Source organism: Triturus cristatus, chromosome 7 (assembly GCF_964204655.1).
Source record: "Triturus cristatus chromosome 7, aTriCri1.1, whole genome shotgun sequence".
NCBI classification, from domain to species: domain Eukaryota; kingdom Metazoa; phylum Chordata; class Amphibia; order Caudata; family Salamandridae; genus Triturus; species Triturus cristatus.
This window is the reverse complement of record NC_140590.1, coordinates 1147544885-1147566340: the sequence shown is the minus strand read 5'-3', so window position 1 is coordinate 1147566340 and position 21456 is coordinate 1147544885. Positions and strand designations below refer to the sequence as shown.

Sequence of the window (21456 nt, the reverse complement as noted above, 5' to 3'; positions counted from 1 at the left end):
ATTTTTACATTAAAAAGGTAATCGCTGTAGTTTATATTAAACTAATAATTGTATTACTTGTATATAGTTTTTAGCATTACATTAAATGCATTTATATTCTTTAAAGTTACATTAAATTAATTTAGCTTTGGTTCCTATGGGCTTTTATTTTAAGTCCCTCGCTCCATTTTCTTCTATGGGAGGGTGTTGCAGTACCAGTAGTTGGCCTTTTGTGTTGCTGGACTTACTCCAGCTCTGAGCTGGAGTAGATTTACCACTGTTTTGGGTCCCTTTTTGGTGCAGTAACTATAGAAGTTAAGTGCAGTTTGTGAATAGCAATGGGCTTACTCTTCCGGTGGTGGGTGCGTGTCCCTCCGTTAACTACTCCATAACCCTCCGAAAACCCTTCCCTATACCTCTCTTTACCACTCCTAGTTAGTTGAAAGTATTCTCCATTTTGCAGACACCCCCTAAGTCCCTCTCACATTTACTATTAAAACGCGTGCTTATGTGAGCAGAGATCTCTGCTGTCAAGGCGGAGATCTACACACATAAAAGATAGGAGAGGCGGAGGACTAGACCTTCGCATGTGGGTTTGAATAGCAGTTTGCAGTAGGTTAGTAGTATGATTGTAGTACTACTAAACATGCAACAAAATGCAGTTTGCGAATAGGCCACTGACTATCCAGTCAAGGACCACAAGGGTCCTGGCCAGGGCTCCCTGGGGTTCACGTACGGCGCAAGTAGACCTTTTGTTCAACCATCACCACTGCATACTGTTCAGTTTGCGCATGGCTCTGATAACATTTCTGAATTTGTTTCCTCCTATAACGCTCCCCACCTCCACCCCTGTCCCTCCTCTATGTCTCTGTCCCACCACACGCCATGTCTTCAGCTTGCACAGGAGTCCAGGCGGATATATGATGAATATCTATCGAGCAGCTCCCTCAACCCCGTCAACATCGACCACCAGGCCTGGCTTGGAGAAGACATGCTGGAAAAGCCCAAGCCCGACATGTTCCAAGTCCAGCAGATGCAGGTGACAAAGAGCTTTCAACTTACCTATAATGTAAAAAGAAAACAACATTGTGTTTTCGTTGTGAGTGATACGTGTATGCGTATAACTGCCTGCTAAAGAGGTACAGTGGTAGTCGTTACACCACAATCCTAAAGGGTCCCTGCGGTTTGACTGTAGATAGATATGCTGCCGGGGAGTTTCACCGACAATAACCTGCAGCCTTTTCTCCTGAGGGTCCGTGTGAGAGAGCCCGAGTCCTGTAAATCCTCTTGTGCCCATGTCCTGCTGTGAGGGCCCCTGTGTATTTCCCTCTCAGGCCTTTGAGACTCCCTGTGAATCTCCTGTGGCCTTGTCTTGCTGTGGCATCCTGTGTCTCTCTTGTAGATGAGTGTCATCTTGTTCTGCAGTAAGTACCAGTTCTGACCTCCATGAGTATTTGTGTCACCCTGCCTTTCTCTCAGGGTCTCTGTGTGTCTTTTCTTATGTTATCTGACATTTGTGTAGTGCCCAGCTTCCACTAGTTTAGAAGTGTGGTGCTATTACTGTCAGGAGTATCTTTGGTTGGAGAGGTGTGTGGTCATAGTATGATCTATATGGGAAGATTTGGATGAGGTACTGGAGATCCTTACATGTGCCTTGGTTGTGTCATGGCAAAAGGGCTCTAGTTTGAATGCAATGCTCACTGAGTTGCGGGAGAGAAAATCGGGTGAGCATCATCCAACATTTATTCCACATTCCTGATCAATGCGCAGTAGCCTGTGTGATGTGCTATTCCATATGCGCTGCTCGTCGCAGAGAGAGTAAATTAATGTAATAAAATATCTGTCTATGTGGGCTTAGCCAGAAGTGCTTAAGGAAACCACCAGAAGTGCCCACCCCAACCTCAAAAGATATCCACAGACAATGAGGTAAAAAGTCCATGGGGTCCACCCAGACCCCTGAAGACGCAGCCAATATCTGTGGGTGAGATTTTGGAACCTGTGGAAATAATTAAGGTAGATAATGGAAAAGGATGATGCAGAGTGGCAGAGGTTCCAAGCAGGGCTAAGGTAGGAGAAGGACAATGGTTCGAAAACAAAGCTCTTTCTAAACTCTTGAAGGCCCAAACGGGGAAGACGCCTCAGGAAGACACCATTTACCTTTTTGCCCTTTTCCTGGATGAGCCGGAGATGGAAGATGAAGTAGAGCGGGTGATGGGGTGGGCAATAGCGAGAGGGAGGAACAGTCCGCACAAGATGATGTTTTGGCCATGAGGGGTTGAAAGCAGGGCATTGGGTAGGGGTTATGATATGGGGAAGGACTGTGTGAAGCAGAAAGGCCTCGGATTCTGTGATTGGTGGAGTGAAAGCGAGAAGCTCGATGTACCTTTCAGGGCAAAAGGGAAACGAAACAAAAGAGAACCGAGGGATGTCCTGAAAACCGAACTTTATTTGTCAATGACAGAAATTCAGTACAGCATTTGAAAGTGCCCTAATAGGAGGAGGGGTCTGTTCCAAATAATCACTTTAAGGCAGATGCGATCCAAATCAAAAGTTTGCATATACCAGAGCATGGGCAGTAAAAAATTTCATTTTGGTCCAAAAAAATCAAACCCCCACTAGTTCATGCTTATAATGTAACACACCATGATCTCTTTGAAAATCCTAGCTTACCTCACCTCTTCTGGTATCTCCTGGATGACCTTGACATGTTGACAGACCTCATCTCAAACTGATACTCTCTTGTGCCACAGATCTTCAATTTAATGAAGTTTGACAGCTATGCCCGCTTTGTGAGGTCTCCCATGTACCAGGAGTGCATGCTTGCTGAAGTGGAAGGACGCTCCCTCCCTGACCCGAGTTCTACATCGCAGAACCTCATGTCCAGCAACCGCACCAATTCCTTGGATCTCCAGAAGGTATGCACCTTGGCCTTTGATGGGCTGGTGGTGGGATGAAGGGAGAGACCATTCCTAGAGCCTACCTATGTGACACCAGACACTAATTGACCTCTTCTCTATAAAGTGTCACCTGTTTCAGTTGTCCCTTTTGGATGTTTTTATCGAGTTAAGGGAGTAGTCTTGAGAATCGCATCATGGTCATCCCTATTGGACCGTACATATTTAAAGATATTAATATCCATAAATGGGCTTTGTTATTGATCAGGAAGCCAGAACTCTGAAGTACATTAGGGCTGGTTCTGCCCAAGGATAAGGACAACATATCTTGTATCCCTGTAATTTCATCACATTGTCAAAGCCACAGATCCTGTGTGCTGAAACCCCACGGAATTTGTCATGCATTGCGATAGCACACACCATCACCTATTCACAAACTCTAGGTTACCTAAAGTGCACAACAGAGCTATTCCCAAAGCCACAGATCCTGTGTTCTGAAACCCCACAGAATTCGTGTGTCACGCATTGCGATAGCACACACCATCACCTATTCACAAACTCTAGGTTACCTAAAGTGCACAACAGAGCTATTCCCAAAGCCACAGATCCTGTGTCCTGAAACCCCACAAAATTTGTGTATCACGCATTGCGATAGCACACACCATCACCTATTCACAAACTCTAGGTTACCTAAAGTGCACAACAGAGCATTCCAGTGGGTTTTTGTAGGAGGTTTCCTATCCCATATACCAAGCTAGTTTAATGTGCCTCACCTTGATGTCTGGAAATCCTGAAGTGGATGGGCAGCTGTGGTTGTATAACGTGCTGTCACTTACAGAAATATTGTCTGACCTAAATATTGTGTCTTAAATATAATTTACAACAACATTGTCCCATTGTGTGTAGATGTTTTGTTCATAACTCCAATTGGATGATATTTTTTAGATATTTAGGATGCAATATTTATGTCAGAAGATATGAAGACAACAGTAGTCTGGTACCACACCATCATGTAGTACACCTGGATGTATGGTAAAAAACAATCAGACACTCGTACAAATTAAAAACAACACCAGTGTTGGCACTTTTCCAATGAGCATCCTGCAGTGAAAGTGCTAACAAACCGATTTTTATTGATTAGAGCTGCTGTACAAATGGCAACCAAGACAGCTACAGAACTCACAAATAAATCACCAGTGACTCAAGCATAAAGACAGCTCAAAAAGCACAGGCAAAGAATTAAGCTATACATTGATGCCTGGTGTGGGACAAAGACACTTTGGAACAAGACTAGTTGTTGGTGGAACAAAAGCAAGACAGAAAACTGACACTTCAATGGAGCACAATTTAAATAATTGCTAACAAGGGAAGCATATGAACAGCCCCCAACATGGAAAGTATAATCATCATCATCAATTTATCTCTATTCAGCCCATTTTCAGTCATAAAAGACACAAAGCAATCTGACATCAGACAACATTTGTATAAAGTGCAAAGGTGCCAAATAAAATAGGTAAAATGTGTCAAAACCATAATAAAAAGCGTAAATACAGAATTTAAAAAGTGACAAACAGATAAATATTGTTTCAATAGAACAAGGCCCTCCATGGGTTTCCTAGTTCTAAATGCAGCTTTTAGAGACGTGCGTACCGTGAAGCAAATAGCTGGTGAATTCAATTGTTGCAAATGGAACAAAGCCTCTCTACATTTCAAGCATAATCCCTAGAAATTAGTCACACTTCAAATGTACTCACGAGTAACGTGGAATTACTTGGATAATAATGGTCTTGAGTCGTTGGATGTTCAATATCGTGTGAGAGAACTGGAGTGGTCGGTGACACAAAATGCTTAGACATTCAAGATCTACTGAGCATTGTCGATAACTTTCTGAAGAAATGTGGATCGCCTGCTTCCAAAAGAAACAATTATAATATAATGGGGTAACCCAAAAATGTCCACAGACCTGGGTATCGATCTATATAGAAAACAGTTGGTCCTAGGCTTACTTATACTACAGTTCAGTTGTAAAGGCATTGATAATTTGAAAAACACATTAGATATGCATATGATTAGCAAAAGATGATGAATACACACCGGCATGGATCCCCCGGACTGTGCCTAACTTTTCAAAACAAGACCTTTTGGGTGATTGATTCACCCTTCTATACATTCATCGATTTGGCAGCCACATTTTCAACAAGAATAAGTCTAGGCTACGCCGCAATCACGGTGTGGACCACCACACGGGGGCTGTATCCTGACTACACCTACGCATAGGTTGTCTCCCATCCCCTGTCCTGAGGAAGACCCGCCAGCAGAGGATGTAACTTACCCTCTATGCACCAGGGTCGAAACGTCGACATTTTCCTCAAGTGGGCCGGTACCTGATACCACCCCTGCTCTGCCCATTCCATAGATTATATGTCTCTGTGCACCTTATGGGAAAAATTTCTAATGCCAATTGGAATAATCCGTGAGGGGCAGGCCTGGATGTGAACTGGTGTCACTGTAAATTATAGCCAGTTTGGTATGACGTACAACATTTATAATTGATTATTTGTTGAATTTACCCTGACTTTGACCCCCTTCTTTCTTATCTGTCTCACACATGAGCACGCTTTCCCTTTCTCACTCCCCTTGGAGCAACCTTTTCATCTCATTATTGAATATAGTGATCTATTTACCAAAAAGTGATTGAAGATTAAAACAGTCACTATCAAGGTTATATTGAGTGCCGTTGTTGTCTTTTGAGGATGCGAATATTTATATATTTGCGAACTTGGTGTGCATTCATGACCTTATGCTAATCATATGCATATCTAAAGTGTTTTTCAAATTATGAATGCCTTTACAACTGAATTGTAGTATAAGTAAGTCTAGGTCCAAAAGGAACAAGACGCAAAGCTGAGGTCTGGTTGGTGTTCTAATGTAAGAACATACAGGGCGTCCTGTAGCAAGAAGACAGTAGGATTGAAGGTCATTGAGACACTAGAGTGGTCACTTCCTGGGAGACAGCATTGGCAGTAAGTGGCTGTTGTAGATTGGGCCAAAGCCGGGTACACGCGATGCGAGGCATGTTTGCCAGGAATGGAGAACATGTGTACTGAGAGGCAGTCAAAGTGTGAGATCATCATATCACTATTGGTCATTTTGTACCGGGATATCCCGAATAGTCCAACACCAGGTGTCTGTTAGGATCATTCTAGAAATTCAACACATGGACCTTGCACCAATTGGTGGAGCATGAGAACAAAACTATTTTAGTGAGCGCAGAATGTATAGAATTCCAGCTGGATAGTTATCAATAACTAAGTTATTAGCTATCAATAACTAAGGGCTCCAACGGGCAGCCCACGCAATGGCACCTGGTAGATACATGAGATAATAAACTTCTGGTATTGATAATTGCCCTTTGATAACCAGAAATTTATGTTGTACATGTCTTCTGACGCCCAACCACGGTTAGCTGATCCCATGAGTTGCTGCGCATAAGGAGAGGGCCATGAGCGCACTTTTCACAAAAAACCTTCCTCGTCTTCTATCTCCCTCAGTGTCTTTCCCCTTCTCATGTACCTCGCATTTTAACCTACCTTCCCCCAATTATTAAATAAAAATATACAGCACCCTACTATATTCCGCCACTGCCATATGGTTGTTCGTTCCCACCCATGGCTGCTGGTCTGCGCTGAACCACAAGAGGCAAAGGCCGTGGTAGTAGCAGGGAAAAACCTATGTACAGTATGCATTTATTTAGAAGGAACAGTGGTACTTTCACTGTGAGCAGTTACTTAACCAGCCTCCTGTGGTTTCGCAATATGTTTATGCTGATGTAGATAGAACTGACAAAGCATTTGACAGCCCTGGAGTCTTGCAAAATTTAAAAGAAAAATGTTGGCTGGCTGGCTTCTGCAAAAGGCAGTGCAATTTCCCCTCAGCAGGGAAGCTAATCTGACTGGACTACTATCGTTTTGTGTTTTTACCGCACAAAGTTATTGCCTGGGCAACTTGCACAGTCAATTTCAGATGTATATTGGGGAACTTCACTGAGGCACGCTGTGGCTTTTCAGAAAAGTACAGGAACCCATGAACTCCCTATATGGAAGGCACTGCCAGAGAAGGTGCAGAAGAGGAATTAGATACTTTGGCCAGGCTTCCTCAGCATTTCAAATCAAGCTACTTACATGCAGAGTTGTTAAAAAGGCTTCTTTGGTGCCTTGTAGTTGGAATTTTAGGGAGCTGGTGGAGCTCAAGAAATGGGACAGGCGTGCTGAGGGGCGACCAAGAGGCACAATGCAACACAGCTGCGATACAAGGCCAGAAGGATGAAAGGGGTTTGCTGTTGCAAGGCCTGTGGTGCTCAAAAGTGTAGGCTTTCAGAGTACAAAAATCACAACTGTAACATTCATAGGGACATTACGATCACTGATGGCTTCACGACCGGCAATTTCCACACTGTGACTCCTTGAGAATCATTAGGAAAAGGGGGCGAGGAAGAGGTGTCCCCCTGACATTGCAACTTGCTAGGTGAATATGAATAAATGCTTTCTATGGTCACAATAGAAAGCTTTTGAAAGAAGGTGGTATCCATTTGCCAAGAGCCTGTGAGGGACATAGTCCTGCTTCCACCCTTCTCCGGCATGCTCTCACGATTGTGCATGTTAGTATGGAGAGCTGCCGTCGCTCGCAAGCCTCCAGCCTCGCACAAGGATGCGCAGAAGGAACCCTGTCTCATTGATATACGGGAGATAGAGACGAGTGGCCATTTTGCACTGTACTGAATTTGTGCATAGAATGCAGCGCAAAGAAGGATTAGAATTAGGTCACATTACTCTACTGCAAAAAAAGATCCACGACCTGATCTTTTATACATCTCGCCAAAAGAGTTTTATGACTAGACTAAGGAAGATATGAGTGGTCAAAAAGTGTTAACTAAATACTATTAAAAGTTAAAGTGGGAGAAATCAAAATACAAATAAAGTTTTGTTTTATTAGAAATGAGTGAAAAAAATTATACGCGTAAACCATTAAAGTAAGCAGTCAAAAGGGCAAGGAGAAAAATTCATGAGAAAACAGCCTTTAAAAACCGCACAGCAGGTTGTCACTGAGAGTCGGTCCTCACACAGATTAGTGTGGCTGGCAGAGCTGGACTGAAAACTAAAATGGGCCCTGGAGATGATGTTCAAACCAGCCCTACCCTTCGGAAGGCTGAGACTAGAATGTGGTCATGTGGACCTTCATGGTTGCGTCATGGCTGCACATCCCTCTTCAAAAGCAGCCCTCTGGCCTCCAGCCTACCTGGAGATGTCAGAGTGGCACAATAGCCAGTCCCGCCCTGGGTGCTAGATGATCTCTGCTAAGCAGACAGGTCGGTAGGACTAAATCTAAGTCAGACTTAGCATGGGTGTTAACGGATAAAGACAGGTTCTTCTGTGCTGATGGAACCAATCAATCAATCAATCATAGTATTTATAAAGCGCACTACATACCCATGAGGGTCTCAAGGCGCTGGGGGGGTGGGGGGGTCGGGGGAGGACGCTGCTACTGTTCGAAGAGCCAGGTCTTGAGAAGTCTCCTGAAGATTAGGAGGTCTTCAGTCTGCCACACGCAGGTGGATGAGGAGGGTGTTCCATGTCTTGGCAACCACAAACTTACTTCCGGTTTATTTTTTTGTGCTTGTGTCCCTTGCTGCCAACATGGGCTGGTGTTGTCTAAGATACACCAGGGACCACTCCAGCAGGCGCATGCAGGCAGTGCTCAGTCACATCCTACAGCACTCATTCCATTGCAGGCCTCCATGTAGATCTGGCATGATTCACTGCAGGGTTCCCTCACACCTGCTCCCAACACTTGTCAACAATCTGCGTTGGAGGGAGGCTGCATTCAAAGCGGGAATAGTGCTCCTCAAGAGAAGCCATGGCCATTATACAAAACAGACGGGCTTCAAGGGCTCTCGACAAGGTCCACAGACCGTCAGATCAGTAGCTGTGCTCACAATGGTCATCAACCCAAGGATTGGAAAGGTTTCTGCAGGCCGACTTCCCAGCTTTAAACAAATATTCCAGTCCCTTAGTTCTAAAAGGCCCTTACAATTCTGTAGCCTTCCCAGTCCTTTTAAAAATCTGCCACATTATGCCGCATAATTTGCCTTTTGTTGCTGCATAATTTAGTCAATTTTGTCACATAACTCGGCCCTCCCTTGCTGCATAATTCCTGTGTCCCTGCCTTTAGCTAGCCCAGTACATGGTACCCACTCCTTGTTCTACAGTGTGGACATCAATAAATTGCACAAGTTTTCTCTTCTGGCCCATTAGTTTCGTACTTTCCATGTTATGACTGTAAGATGGTTTATTGAGAGAATGGCTTCTATTCATTTCAACCCACATATAGATTTCTTCAAAATATCTGATATATGAAAGCCAGGGAATAGACATAAAGTTCACTGTTTTGGAGGGCTTGCAAAGTCAATGTGGCAGTTCGCCAGTCACACAAATGTCTCAACCCATTCTACCCACTAAAAAATGCACATCCCCCTGAGTGAATACTATGTGTGGCCTCTAGGAAGAATTTAAGATGTTAAAAAGGCGGCATTCCATAATATTTTTTCTGGATAGCACTGAGTCACATACCTCATTAGTTCTGAAAAGTGTTACATCATTTATTTTATAAACAAAAGTTTATAAAAAGCCCAGATAAAATTTTGGCTTTGTAAAATTCTATTTGCCTGATTTCCAAAGAAACATTGAGGCAGAGACTGTCAGAAATGTGTTACAAAAACACAAGGCTTGTTTCACAATCATGGCCTCGGGTTATATTTTCAGAGTTCCTAACTGTAGGGAGACAAGCCCCCCAGAAGTGAAAACTCATGATGGTTGCGTGACAGTACATGTGAAGTAATTGGTCGAATATGGCCTGAGCGACCTCATGCTATAATCGTGTTCGAGAACACATAATGCAACTGGCACATGCCCTGATACTGGCACAAGCCCGTACACTAGCACCCACTGCCACCTTCCCTCGTACCACTCACATTGATACCCACATTGGCACCTGCACTCAGTGGTATTTGAACTTCTCAAGCACTGAATGACGCCACCACCAGAACCCTCAGTTTCCTGCACTCTCAGCTGCACCTGAATTAGCACCTTAACAATGCCGCATTGTAATGGAAATAATTCCATGATAAACCCTCACAGATATGAAATCACTGATATGGCATCCAATCTTGAGGATACCATACCACTCTGGTTTACTGTAAGCAGAGTGCTTTTGTTAATTCCTTTGTGTTGCCAGATCAAAATCAAGAGGCTTGTCAAGACCCTTCATGTCCTCTGTCGTTGACATGTCTCTGCCAATTGGTAGCCACGAGGGTCTGTGGCATTCTCTGAATCCCCAAGGTTGGCTGTTATCAATGTGGACAGTGAGGTTCTGATCTTTACCTTTAAAGTTTGGGAATATAGCCTGAGAGGTCTATTCAGAAGTACACTAACACCCCACAATGGGCTCCTCTCTGTGGGTAAACTACCCCGGCCTGACGTTTTCAGACTGTTGGAAGGATGGAACTTTATCATGAAACAGGCTACCTGGGGGGTGGGGGGTGACAGCACGACATTCTTTTGACTCAAACTCTTTAATGATTAAGACACAACCACCGGGCATCAGGCCTCATTTTGTTGCGTGGTGTGTTTAGGGAGGATGCATTGATACCCTTAGATTGCTTTGCTTCTCCCTCTTTCTTTATTGTATTGAGGGCACGAAGACACTAGGACAGGGAGGCAGGATCTCTGGGAAACACTGGATCATTAACACACTGACAAATTAAATGCACTGATACCGATACAGAAAGTACATGTCACAGGGAATGCACTGATGGGGACAGAGATGACACATAGACTCTGGAATGGAGGACTACACTGACACATTGATAGGTAGGCACTGCCTTTGAGATAATGAATGCATTTACATTGGGGCGGGGACTACACTGACATTGCACCTACACTAGGGATTTGGAGAAATGCACACCAGGAAAGATGACATTCTTACTGGGACAGAGAGAAACAGTCACCGGGACAGGAAATACAATGATACTGGTACAAGGAATATTCTTACTCTGGAAACTTTCTGATATGATGGAAATCAGGCACTGATACTAAGAGTAACTGACACGGTGACTAGGATATGGAGAACCAGATGTACATACTCGGAAAGGGGACTTGGACACACTTATCGGAGTAAAGCAACACTGATTTAGGAGTTCAACCCTACCAAGATTTTCTTGTATTTGTCAAGAATAACAAGAAGGAAATAATACAAACTTGGCTCGATGACATGAACCTTGATAGCTCTGAACCCCAACTTTCACCAAATATCAAGTGACTTGGATTCACCTTTGCTGCCCTCAAGAGACACATAGCCAAACAAACACAACCACAGCCAGGTACCAGCTCTGTCTTCCAAAGAAACTGAAATCATTTCTTCCAGAAAGCAACTTCAGAAGTGCTGTTCAAGCCCTCATGCTCTTGCATGTGGATGGTGGTAACACCCTGCCCCATTGCCTCCCATACTTTACTCTGGCACCTTTTAAGGGCATCCCTAACACAGCAGCATGTCTCATCATTGGCCAGACAGAATATGATATCACCTTGGCATCCATGGCTAAATAGCTAATTATGAGCCTGGATTCCTGCATAGGGGACCAGAGCATGTCAGGTCTCTAGACCAATTGCATTTATAACCATAAAAAATGGTAAGCCCAGCTCAAGGATAGGATGTCCAGGGATACATTCTCATGAGGTGAAAAGCCCATCCCTGGCTGAGTTAGATGGGGAAGTACGTGCATTTGGAGGGGGAGGTTTGCCTTTTGTTTGGGTGGCTATACTGTGGGTTGGAAGTGTAAGGTCTATTAATGGCCAGATCGGGTTGGAATATGCTATATCTAAAGATGTGTTGAATGTAGTTCCAGTGACGGCTATGGTGGAGCAGTGTAAGAAACAACAATGATTCTCAACTGGTATCATTCAACACAGACAGATAAATTGCATGTACAAGACATTACAGTTAGAATAAGGAAGACTCTGAAAAAATTAGGTTGAGAAAAGTCATAATAGATCAAAAAGTTTACAAAGGGACATACAATAATGTAAATGAACAAGATAATGGAACAGTTGTAACAGCACTGTACGCAAAATCAATGACGCATAAGAACAACCCGAACTTGTACTTGGTGCTTAAAGTGTACGTGACACGGAGACGGCGACGCAAGTGACAAGGTGAGATCAGCAGAGGACGGCGCAAAGTGAAGTGAAGGTGAAGTTTAGAATGATATGTACAAAGGTTCTGAATTCAATTTCTTTACAATAGAAGTATTTAAATATTCATTTTAAAGAACCATAAGGCCATCAATTAAGCTGAGGAGTCGACGGCGTTTCGATCCGATTAAATTAGGATCATCATCAGGACTGGGCTGTAATATTCAAGACAGTGCTGTAGACATGAATCAATCTTAAATAAGGAAAATCGCTAGAGAGTACGGTTCAGTGAAAGTCTGGACGTGGACCAATTGGAAATGTTCCAGAGAAGGAAAAGCGGCGTGATTAAGAGGTTCTGAACAAGTAGAGGGTAATACTCGTAGATAATGGGGGCAGCCAAAGCGCAATGAATGCAGCAATTCTTAATTCCATAAATTCGGCCTCATACTTAGTCGGCGCTATAAAAGCGCGAGGTATCCTGACAAACTAGTAAATAGAGCGTCAGGGAAGGCGTCTAAGTCACCCAGAGTCCGGCGTGGTGGAGCAGAGCATCATTTAAAGGGAGAAGGTACTTCATGGGGACCATTGCCTTTGGGAAGTGTGAGGCCGGGAGGTGGAAGGCCTGTCTAGGATAGTTGGGTGGGAGCAATATTAACTGAATAAATGATGCAACCTGGTTTATTACAATTAATTTAAAACAAATAGTAGATTGTTCATCTGGTTATTCTTCAGTCAGAACCCAACAGTCAGAAAAACTTTTACACAGGTAGATGAAGTCTACATGTTTTTGCATGCTACCGTCCCTTTCTTTATTGTAAAGTGTAAGAATCAACAAATGTGCTAACCACAACTAAAACATAAAATTCAGGATAATGTTCTTGATAACTGACTCAAGCAAGATGTTAAATCCTACTGTAAATCTCCACTGTATTGATTTACATTTGCTGTTATCCAGCAATAGTTTGTCTTGTATGTTGAACCAAGTCTTTTGTAGTGTTTTTATTATAATTTCTAAAGACACGGGCTCTGAATTAACCAACACACAATAGAGAAATATGCTGGAAATTAGTTTCACATTGACAAAATTATGACAAAATATTAACTATTAACTATATTACTATTTGTTCATTCCTTCACGGGAAACTGTAAAAATTTCCATCCACCAACTTTCGCTTTGGCATACTTTTTGCTTTATATTTCCCTCCCCTCATTGAAACTGATATTTCCTCACAGATTTGAAATCTTGGTTTAGAGAAACATTGGAAGCTTCCAAAATGGTATGGAAGGTCCATAAATTGCTGATTTTTGTGGAGCTGGATGTAGTTCGGAGTCCGGAGACCCACTCATAGTCAGAATGATGCTACGTAGTATGTAAGTTTTCAATAGAAGGCCAGTCCATAGCTTGAAATGAAGTAGTAAAGAAGCTGATCCACAACTGATGTTCTATGGAACATCGCGTGCTAGAGAAGAAAGGCCCATTCAAGTTGAAGAACAGTGAGAGTTGGGAAGACGGCCTGTCTATGCTTGGGTTCAGTTGGAACAGTGTATGGGTTACAATTACATATTTGTGCATTTCTGTTTAGAAGGAACATGGGGGTTATAGAAAGAAGGTCTGTGTATGGCATGGTTTAGGTAGGACAATGTGCAGATTAGAGACAGTGTCAGGCAAAAAACGTGGTCATGTTTGAGTTAGATGGAGCAGAGTGTGGTATGACGAAGAGAGGGCCGTCCATGTGTCCTCAAATGCTGTGTCTTATTTGGAAGAAAAAAGGTAACCATTGTCTGGGTCAGACCAGTTTCTGGGTTATAGGAGAAAGGCCTCCTCACGGCAGGGTTGGATGGAGCAGTGGGTTTGTTAGAGGAGGGTGGTCCAACCATGTTTGTGGTGGAACAGTGTATGATTGAAGGGAATAAAGGATCATTGTTTGTTTCTGGGTAGGGCAGTCTGTAAATTGGAGGTGGGAGGACTTGTCACTAGCAAGCTGGACTACAGGAACACCCTCTACGCTGGGATCAGCAAACAACTCATCAGATGCCTACCGCCATTCAGAACTTGCAGCCAGATTAACTCTTAACCTCCCACACCGCACTCACGTCACACCCCACCTCAAGGAGCTCCATAGCCCAATATATACAAATGTACACAGTTCAGACTCCTCACTCACAGCTTCAAGGCACTACAGAACACTGGCACAGCCTTCCTCAATAACCATATCTCCTTTCCAAACCATCCAGACACCTCAGCTCGGCCTGACTCCTTTTCGCACACATCCCTCTCATACGTAGAACCAGATCCCGTGGTCGAGCTTTCTTCCAGATCGCCCCAAAGCATGGAACAATCTACCTTCACACGTCAGACGGAGCCTCCTCCTCACTTTTTGAGTTCCAGAAGAATCTGAAGACTTTGCTTTTCAATCAGTCCCTCCCGCCTGCCCCTGGTGATGCAAGTCTCACAACTTCTCAGTGTGAGAATATCCTCCCATGTGATAGTGTACTTTACAAATACTCCTAACATAACGTAAGATAACAAGCCTCATGCATATCTTGGTTTAGCCGTAGCAATGTGTGGATTTTAAGAGAAAGATGAGGTAGGATGGAGTCATCTGTATTTGAAGGATGTAGTTCCAGTAACTAGGTGATTGAGATTGAGATATGAGCAAGCTGGAAGTCCTTGTTTCTCTTTTCTGCCATTGAATTGTTGAGTTAACATTTCTCCCAGAAAAGCTGCCATCCCCTGATGTTTAGTGGCAGGCTCATGGAAAACCCAGAACCTAGGGGCCACCTGTTTGAAAGCCTGGCCTGTTCAAAGATGTCTGTCTCACCATGAGTATGCTTGTTTCATTCCCAGAAGAGGCTGAAGTCTGGGAAGTCACTGCCCCTGGGTGTGGAAGTGGCTGGTGCAGAAATCCCGAGCCGTTCTTTCTCTGAAAGATGCACAAGGAGGTCATTCAAGAAGAAGGACCCGAAAGAGATTTGGGGAGGTGAGACTGCTTGGATGGGAAATGATGGAGCATCCCGTGGATGAGAGTTTCAAGAGGAGAGCAGTCACTTGACAATGAGGGTGGCTCTGGGAGGTGAAGACATCAATTAGGAGGGGGTTAGGAATAATATTAAGAGAGAATTCCCAGAGTTGAGACAAACTGCTGGAGAATTGTAGGAACAATTACGCTCCACTGCCTGTGGTACCACACCAACCCCTTCTGTAAAACACCACTGCCCTTCTGTAGCCCACCACCTCCATCTGCAGCATTTCATCCCTGCCATGCCACACCACCGTCTGCTGTACTACTCCACTTTCGTCTGTACCACTCCACCTTCTGCTGAATAACACACTGCCTGATGTGCCACAGCACTCTGTAACTATCACTGGGTTTTTGCTGAACGACACTACATCTTGCTGCACTGCACATTCTTCTGCTGCACCGTCACCACCTGCTCTGCAACACGACCTCTCACTGTACCACTTCATGTTCGCTGTACAGCATATCCCCTGTGACAGCGCCACACAGATCCTTACAGCACATCATCACCTGCTCCACCACTTCAACTCCTGCTGTCACACCTTCACCTGCTGTACCCTTATAATGTCTTGCTGTACTGCATCTCTCGCTGCTGTCGCACCCCTGCCCACGCTATCCCACATGCCCTCCTGAGTCTCACCCTCTCACTGTTTATCAAACTGCCTTTTGCTGTAAATAAAAACCTCTTATTGCCAAAATCCCGCCAGGCCATTCAAGCAAAGCTTCTGTGGCACTCTTCCGCCTTGGCCTAACCTCAATTCGATCACTGTCCTGAAGGTCTTTGGCAGACTCCAGTGGACAGTTCTGCCTCTGGTCTCTGTCTGCCAAAGATATCTGTTGAACTGACTGCTAGGCATAGTCTCCGATACGTCTGAATCTGGACTCCGGGCACCAGTCTCTATCGCTGATTTCTTGGTAGTTTGGCATTGTACTCTATCACCTAGATCTTTTAGCCCTCGCTTGGCACCTGATATCTCTGTATCTGGGCACTGTTCCTGATTTCTATGTACCTAGTTGCGGGGACATGCTCCCGATTTCTCTACCTGGATTCCTTCCCTTACATCAGTCTGATCTGTTTATAGCTAGACTCAGTCAGAAGAAGGATGGCTGGTTTCTGATACTTCTCTCTGTATCTGCCTCTTGCAGACCTTTCAGATTCTGACATCGCCTCCTCGCTGCGTCGGCGCTCCCAAGGTTCCCTCAATTCCAACGCCAGCCTGGACTTTGGTTTCCTCTTATCTCCCAAACCGAAATCTGAGGTGAGTATGGAACATTTCTGATGCTGTATTGAAAATATTGTTCCTTGCACTAGCCCAGCAGTACCAGACTCCTGTGACATCCCTGTGGGTAACATGCCAACAGTGCCAACTATGTCGGCTCTCCAGTAGCAAACCACCAGTGCCAGCCTACCAGTACTAGCCAAAGGTCTCAGCCCACCAGTACCAGTCCCCTGATCCACATTCATCAGTGCCAATCTTGTGGTACCAACCCATCTGTATAGATCACCATCATTAGCTCACCAGAGTTAGGCTACTACTATCAAGACACCATTGCCGGTCTGCTAATGCCATCCTATCATTAATGGTAATTTTAAACCAGCCACTTGTCCTAGCCTTCTAGTACTAGCCCACCAGTGCCACTATAAACCAGATAGACCTACCAGCTGATACCAGGTTGCACGAGTTGATACCAGGTTGCATCAATTGATACCAGGTTGCACGAGTTGATACCAGCTCACAAGAGCTCACCTTCTAAGATAGACATTTTATGTACTAGTTCACCCCTGAAAACCCGGAGGTAGTACTGTTCCATGTCAGCTCTTACAGCTACTGCTCAAAGCGGCAGCCTCCATTCCTTTTCCACCAGTCCCTCACCCATCAGTGCCGGTCTTATGTAGCAGCCCATTTCTGTTGGTTTACCAGCAGTAGCATACTGGGACCACCCTGGAGGTACCAGCCAACCAGTACGAGCCCAGCAACACCATTTGATGAAGTAATTGGTAATTTCACCTGTAAAGTCATCAGTTAAGTAATTTGAGATGTTATAAGTGATGGCATTGGTTATGTCATTTCAGATGTCATTAGTCATGTGATGTGTGAGCCCACACAATTCTTATGAAAATAAATCAGAGCATATTAAATAATGTCTTGCTGAGGGCAAAGAGTATGTTGCTGAATAAGTGAAGTAGTCTGGGTGGGAATATCATCTTCAGAACAGCGATCTGTCCCACTAGTCAGATCTGGAATGTAGTCCCGTGCTCTGCTTGAAGTTTTATTGTTTTTGAACTCAAGGGTCATAGTTTGCCTGGATCACTAAAATCATTATAAAAACGAATTAATAAATTCAGTACAATACCAAACAATGTATTGTTATATGCAGTTGATTTGAAAAATAAGGATACAACCAAAATATTAATTTTAGAAGAAATAGTTTATCTCAATAATGGTTGTATGCAGCATAGAAGGTAACAGTAAAGTATATACAAGAAGTGCTCAGTGTATCAAGTGAACACGCACACAAAAAGTATTAAAATGGCACACAGGTGATCACGAGCAAAGAAAACGGCAAAAAAGTAAAACAATTTCTTTTTAGAGCACAGAGATGTTTTCCAATGAGAAAATTCATGGATGTTTGGAAATTGTTACTCTCAGTATAGAATCAACCAATATTTGTCTTTTCTAATGAATGACCGTCAACAGCGTTTCGAGCCTCATCAATTTAACAGTTCATCATCAGGACAACATGTTGAATGAGCAAGCACAAGCGATGTAAAAGCTCTTTGTTCAATTAATAGGAACTGATTAAATCAAGGCGATTGAAGAATCATCAAGTGCTGTTCCAGGGCGACTGGTGGATGACGTAGAATGTGGGCCCAAGACAAAACCAAGGTGCATTATAAAACCAAAATTCACTGTAGATAGTGTAGACTCACTTACGAGTAACAAACAACCGTTGTATGATTCTGGCGAGGTCCTCGAGGGCATAAAGGGGAGCCCACAGTGCTCACAATCATGTGGTAAAGAAATGGTTTTCCACATGGGAGGGTAATCAAGGCCCAGTTGATTTAAATGCTGGCAGGGATTCTGCAAGAATCTAGAGCCGCTGGATTAACTGAGTTCAAATTTGTTGTGTCCTGATAATGACCTGTTAAATTGACAAGGGTGGATATTCCATATAACAATACATTTTTAGGTATTGTACTAAATTTAATAATTGGTTTTTATAATGATCCCAATATGAACCTTGTCCCTTTGAGACAATTGGTTCCCCGTCCATTTGGGTCTACGGGTTTCTCCTGTAGTATATACGCAGATATCTTGTACGAGTATCGCACCATAATAAGGGAAATCCAACAGTGGGTTTATGTATTCCTGGTGTTAGAGGGATCATCTGGAATTTATTCCAGATCATTTGGAGCCAACAGTATCTAACAACTCTAATTATTTCTCTCATAATGGGGCAGAGATTGTGGGCAGGTTCCTTGATGTAGTGTACAATATCATCAATGTAAGAGGAAATGAGATATCTCTTCCCTGCAATATATGGGCCATAATGATGGTGTTTTTCTTTTTGTTTGCTAATGAGTTCTTCATAATTGCAAATAGCAACAGTAAAGGGGTGCCTCCTGCAATGTGCCACATGCCACTGGAATAGGAGAGAAAATGCAGGCATTCATATGGAGCCTAGCAGTAGGTTCAGTGTACAGCCATTTTATCCACTCTGAGCCCTTCACCTATCTCCATGTGATTAGGTGTACCAAACATGAATGCCCAGGATAAAGAGTGAAATACTTTCTGGGCCCCAGCAGTCCTGCTGTCATGGGAAGCCCAGGGTCTATCTGTTGAGTAAGTGCAAAGAATTTGCTGAGATTATCTAACTTCAATCTGCCAGGTATGTTGCATGACTGCATGATAGAAACCATACCTCTCGTATAGAGATGGATTATTTTAGCTATAATTTTGTCCACATTTTTAGTATTGAGATTAATTCCCACTTAAACTTCCCCTTAAACTCTGCATCTTGGAGCAAGCACTCCACTTCCACAAAGCTTTCAAAACCTGGCTGTTCAGAGAGTAACTACACCCCGGAGCTGTTCTTCAGTGGCTGTGAAATCGCTGGGAGGGCCACGGGTAGCCATGCGCTATACAATAACTGCAGAATTTAATTAACAACAATGGACAGTAAGATGAGAAATCATCAGCAGGTTTTCCCTGCTGCAATATTATTGTATAAAACCACCTGTCCTAGGGATTGGGGAAAGCCTACCCAACTTGTGGTCTTCACTATAAACATCCAGGAGCTTGGGCACTAAATGACTAAATATTCTTTATAAAATTCAGTGATTGGTCCGTACGAACCTGATAGCCCCCCGATAAGGATTTATTTGCTTCACCCACGTTTACGACTGTGATAGGCATATTAAAAGTTTCCCTCTTGTGTGCTTCAAACCAGACAAGGGTAGCATCAGTAAGTACTCTGCTTTTTAAAGAGGTGCATAGTATGAAGAAAAGGTGGCCTGATATATCTTCTGTCAATGTTTGCCTCGTCCCATCAGCACTTTGTATACTCAAGCCATCTCTAGGGCTCGGTAGCCAAGCAAGGGTACCCACCCTATTGCGTCTGGCTATAGCAAACATACCCAGGAATGTCACTTCTTGTTCTGTCTCATCCCTGAATTTGAGAAGTGTAGCTTTAATTTGAGAAATGATGGTGTAGCCTTGTGTCTGTGCAAAAACAACAGTTGATGGACAGAATGCAGAACAATGTCATACATTCACCCCAGTACAGAGATCTGGGCATAAATCCATCGTTTTTTTGCTCACCATGCCATTCCAGTTTGAACCCAGCCATATGCAAATCAGTTTTGACCCTGTGCCTCATGGGAACAGTCCAGCCCGAACTGCCAAGCCACTTCCTCCCTGGACTGGAAACAAGCATTCTAGGACAGGTTTTGGGGTTTCACCCCTCTTCTGCCAGGATAGCTTGATACCAGTGGCATGGAGAGCACGGGACTCATGTCTGAGCATACCCGTCCCACTCAGGGTGACAAATGCAAAAACAATTGATGGACAGAATGCAGAACAATGTCATACATTCACCCCAGTACAGAGATCTGGGCCTAAATCCATCGTTATTTTGCTCACCATGCCATTCCAGTTTGAACCCACCCATATGCAAATCAGTCTTGACCCTGTACCTCATGGGAACAGTCCAACCCGAACTGCCAAGCCAGGTCCTCCCTGGACTGGAAACAAGCATTCTAGGACCGGTTTCAGGGTTTCACCCCTCTTCAGCCAGGATAGCTTGATACCAGTGGCATGGAGAGCACGGGACTCACGTCTGAGCATACCCGTCCCACTCGGGGTGACAAATGCAAAAACAACAATTGATGGACAGAATGCAGAACAATGTCATACATTCACCCCAGTACAGAGATCTGGGCCTAAATCCATCGTTTTTTTGCTCACCATGCCATTCCAGTTTGAACCCAGCCATATGCAAATCAGTCTTGACCCTGTGCCTCATGGGAACAGTCCAGCCCGAACTGCCAAGCCAGGTCCTCCCTGGACTGGAAACAAGCATCCTAGGACCGGTTTCGGGGTTTCACCACTCTTCAGCCAGGATAACTTGATATCAGTTGCATGGAGAGCACTGGACTCGCGTCTGAGCATACCCGTCCCACTCGGGGTGACAAATGCAAAAACAACAATTGATGGACAGAATGCAGAACAATGTCATACATTCACCCCAGTACAGAGATCTGGGCCTAAATCCATCGTTTTTTTTGCTCACCATGCCATTCCAGTTTGAACCCAGCCGTATGCAAATCAGTCTTGACCCTGTGCCTCATGGGAACAGTCCAGCCCGAACTGCCAAGCCAGGTCCTCCCTGGACTGTAAACAAGCATCCTAGGACCGGTTTCGGGGTTTCACCCCTCTTCAGCCAGGATAGCTTGATTCCAGAGGCATGGAGAGCACGGGACTCACGTCTGAGCATACCCGTCCCACTCGGGGTGACAAATGCAAAAACAACAATTGATGGACAGAATGCAGAACAATGTCATACATTCACCCCAGTACAGAGATCTGGGCCTAAATCCATCGTTTTTTTGCTCACCATGCCATTCCAGTTTGAACCCAGCCATATGCAAATCAGTCTTGACCCTGTGCCTCATGGGAAGAATCCAGCCCGAACTGCCAAGCCAGGTCCTCCCTTGACTGGAAACAAGCATTCTAGGACTGGTTTCGGGGTTTCACCTCTCTTCAGCCAGGATAGCTTGATAACAGTGGCATGGAGAGCATGGGACTCGAGTCTGAG

The 21456-nt window shown here is 44.1% G+C and overlaps 1 protein-coding gene across 9 annotated transcripts in view; it reads left to right on the top strand.

The window, feature by feature from the left end:
* Positions 1–21456, top strand: part of RGS14 (regulator of G protein signaling 14) — a 334003-nt gene that overhangs the window by 247110 nt on the left and 65437 nt on the right. For 8 of the 9 annotated variants that reach the window (XM_085618346.1, XM_085618353.1, XM_085618345.1 and 5 more), the window contains 4 exons: positions 875–1018; positions 2730–2894; positions 14967–15099; positions 16285–16397. In XM_085618346.1, coding sequence (XP_085474472.1) covers positions 875–1018; positions 2730–2894; positions 14967–15099; positions 16285–16397 — 555 coding nt within the window. The remainder of the gene's footprint in view (positions 1–874; positions 1019–2729; positions 2895–14966; positions 15100–16284; positions 16398–21456) is intronic. The other variant, XM_085618347.1, reaches the window with a different exon arrangement.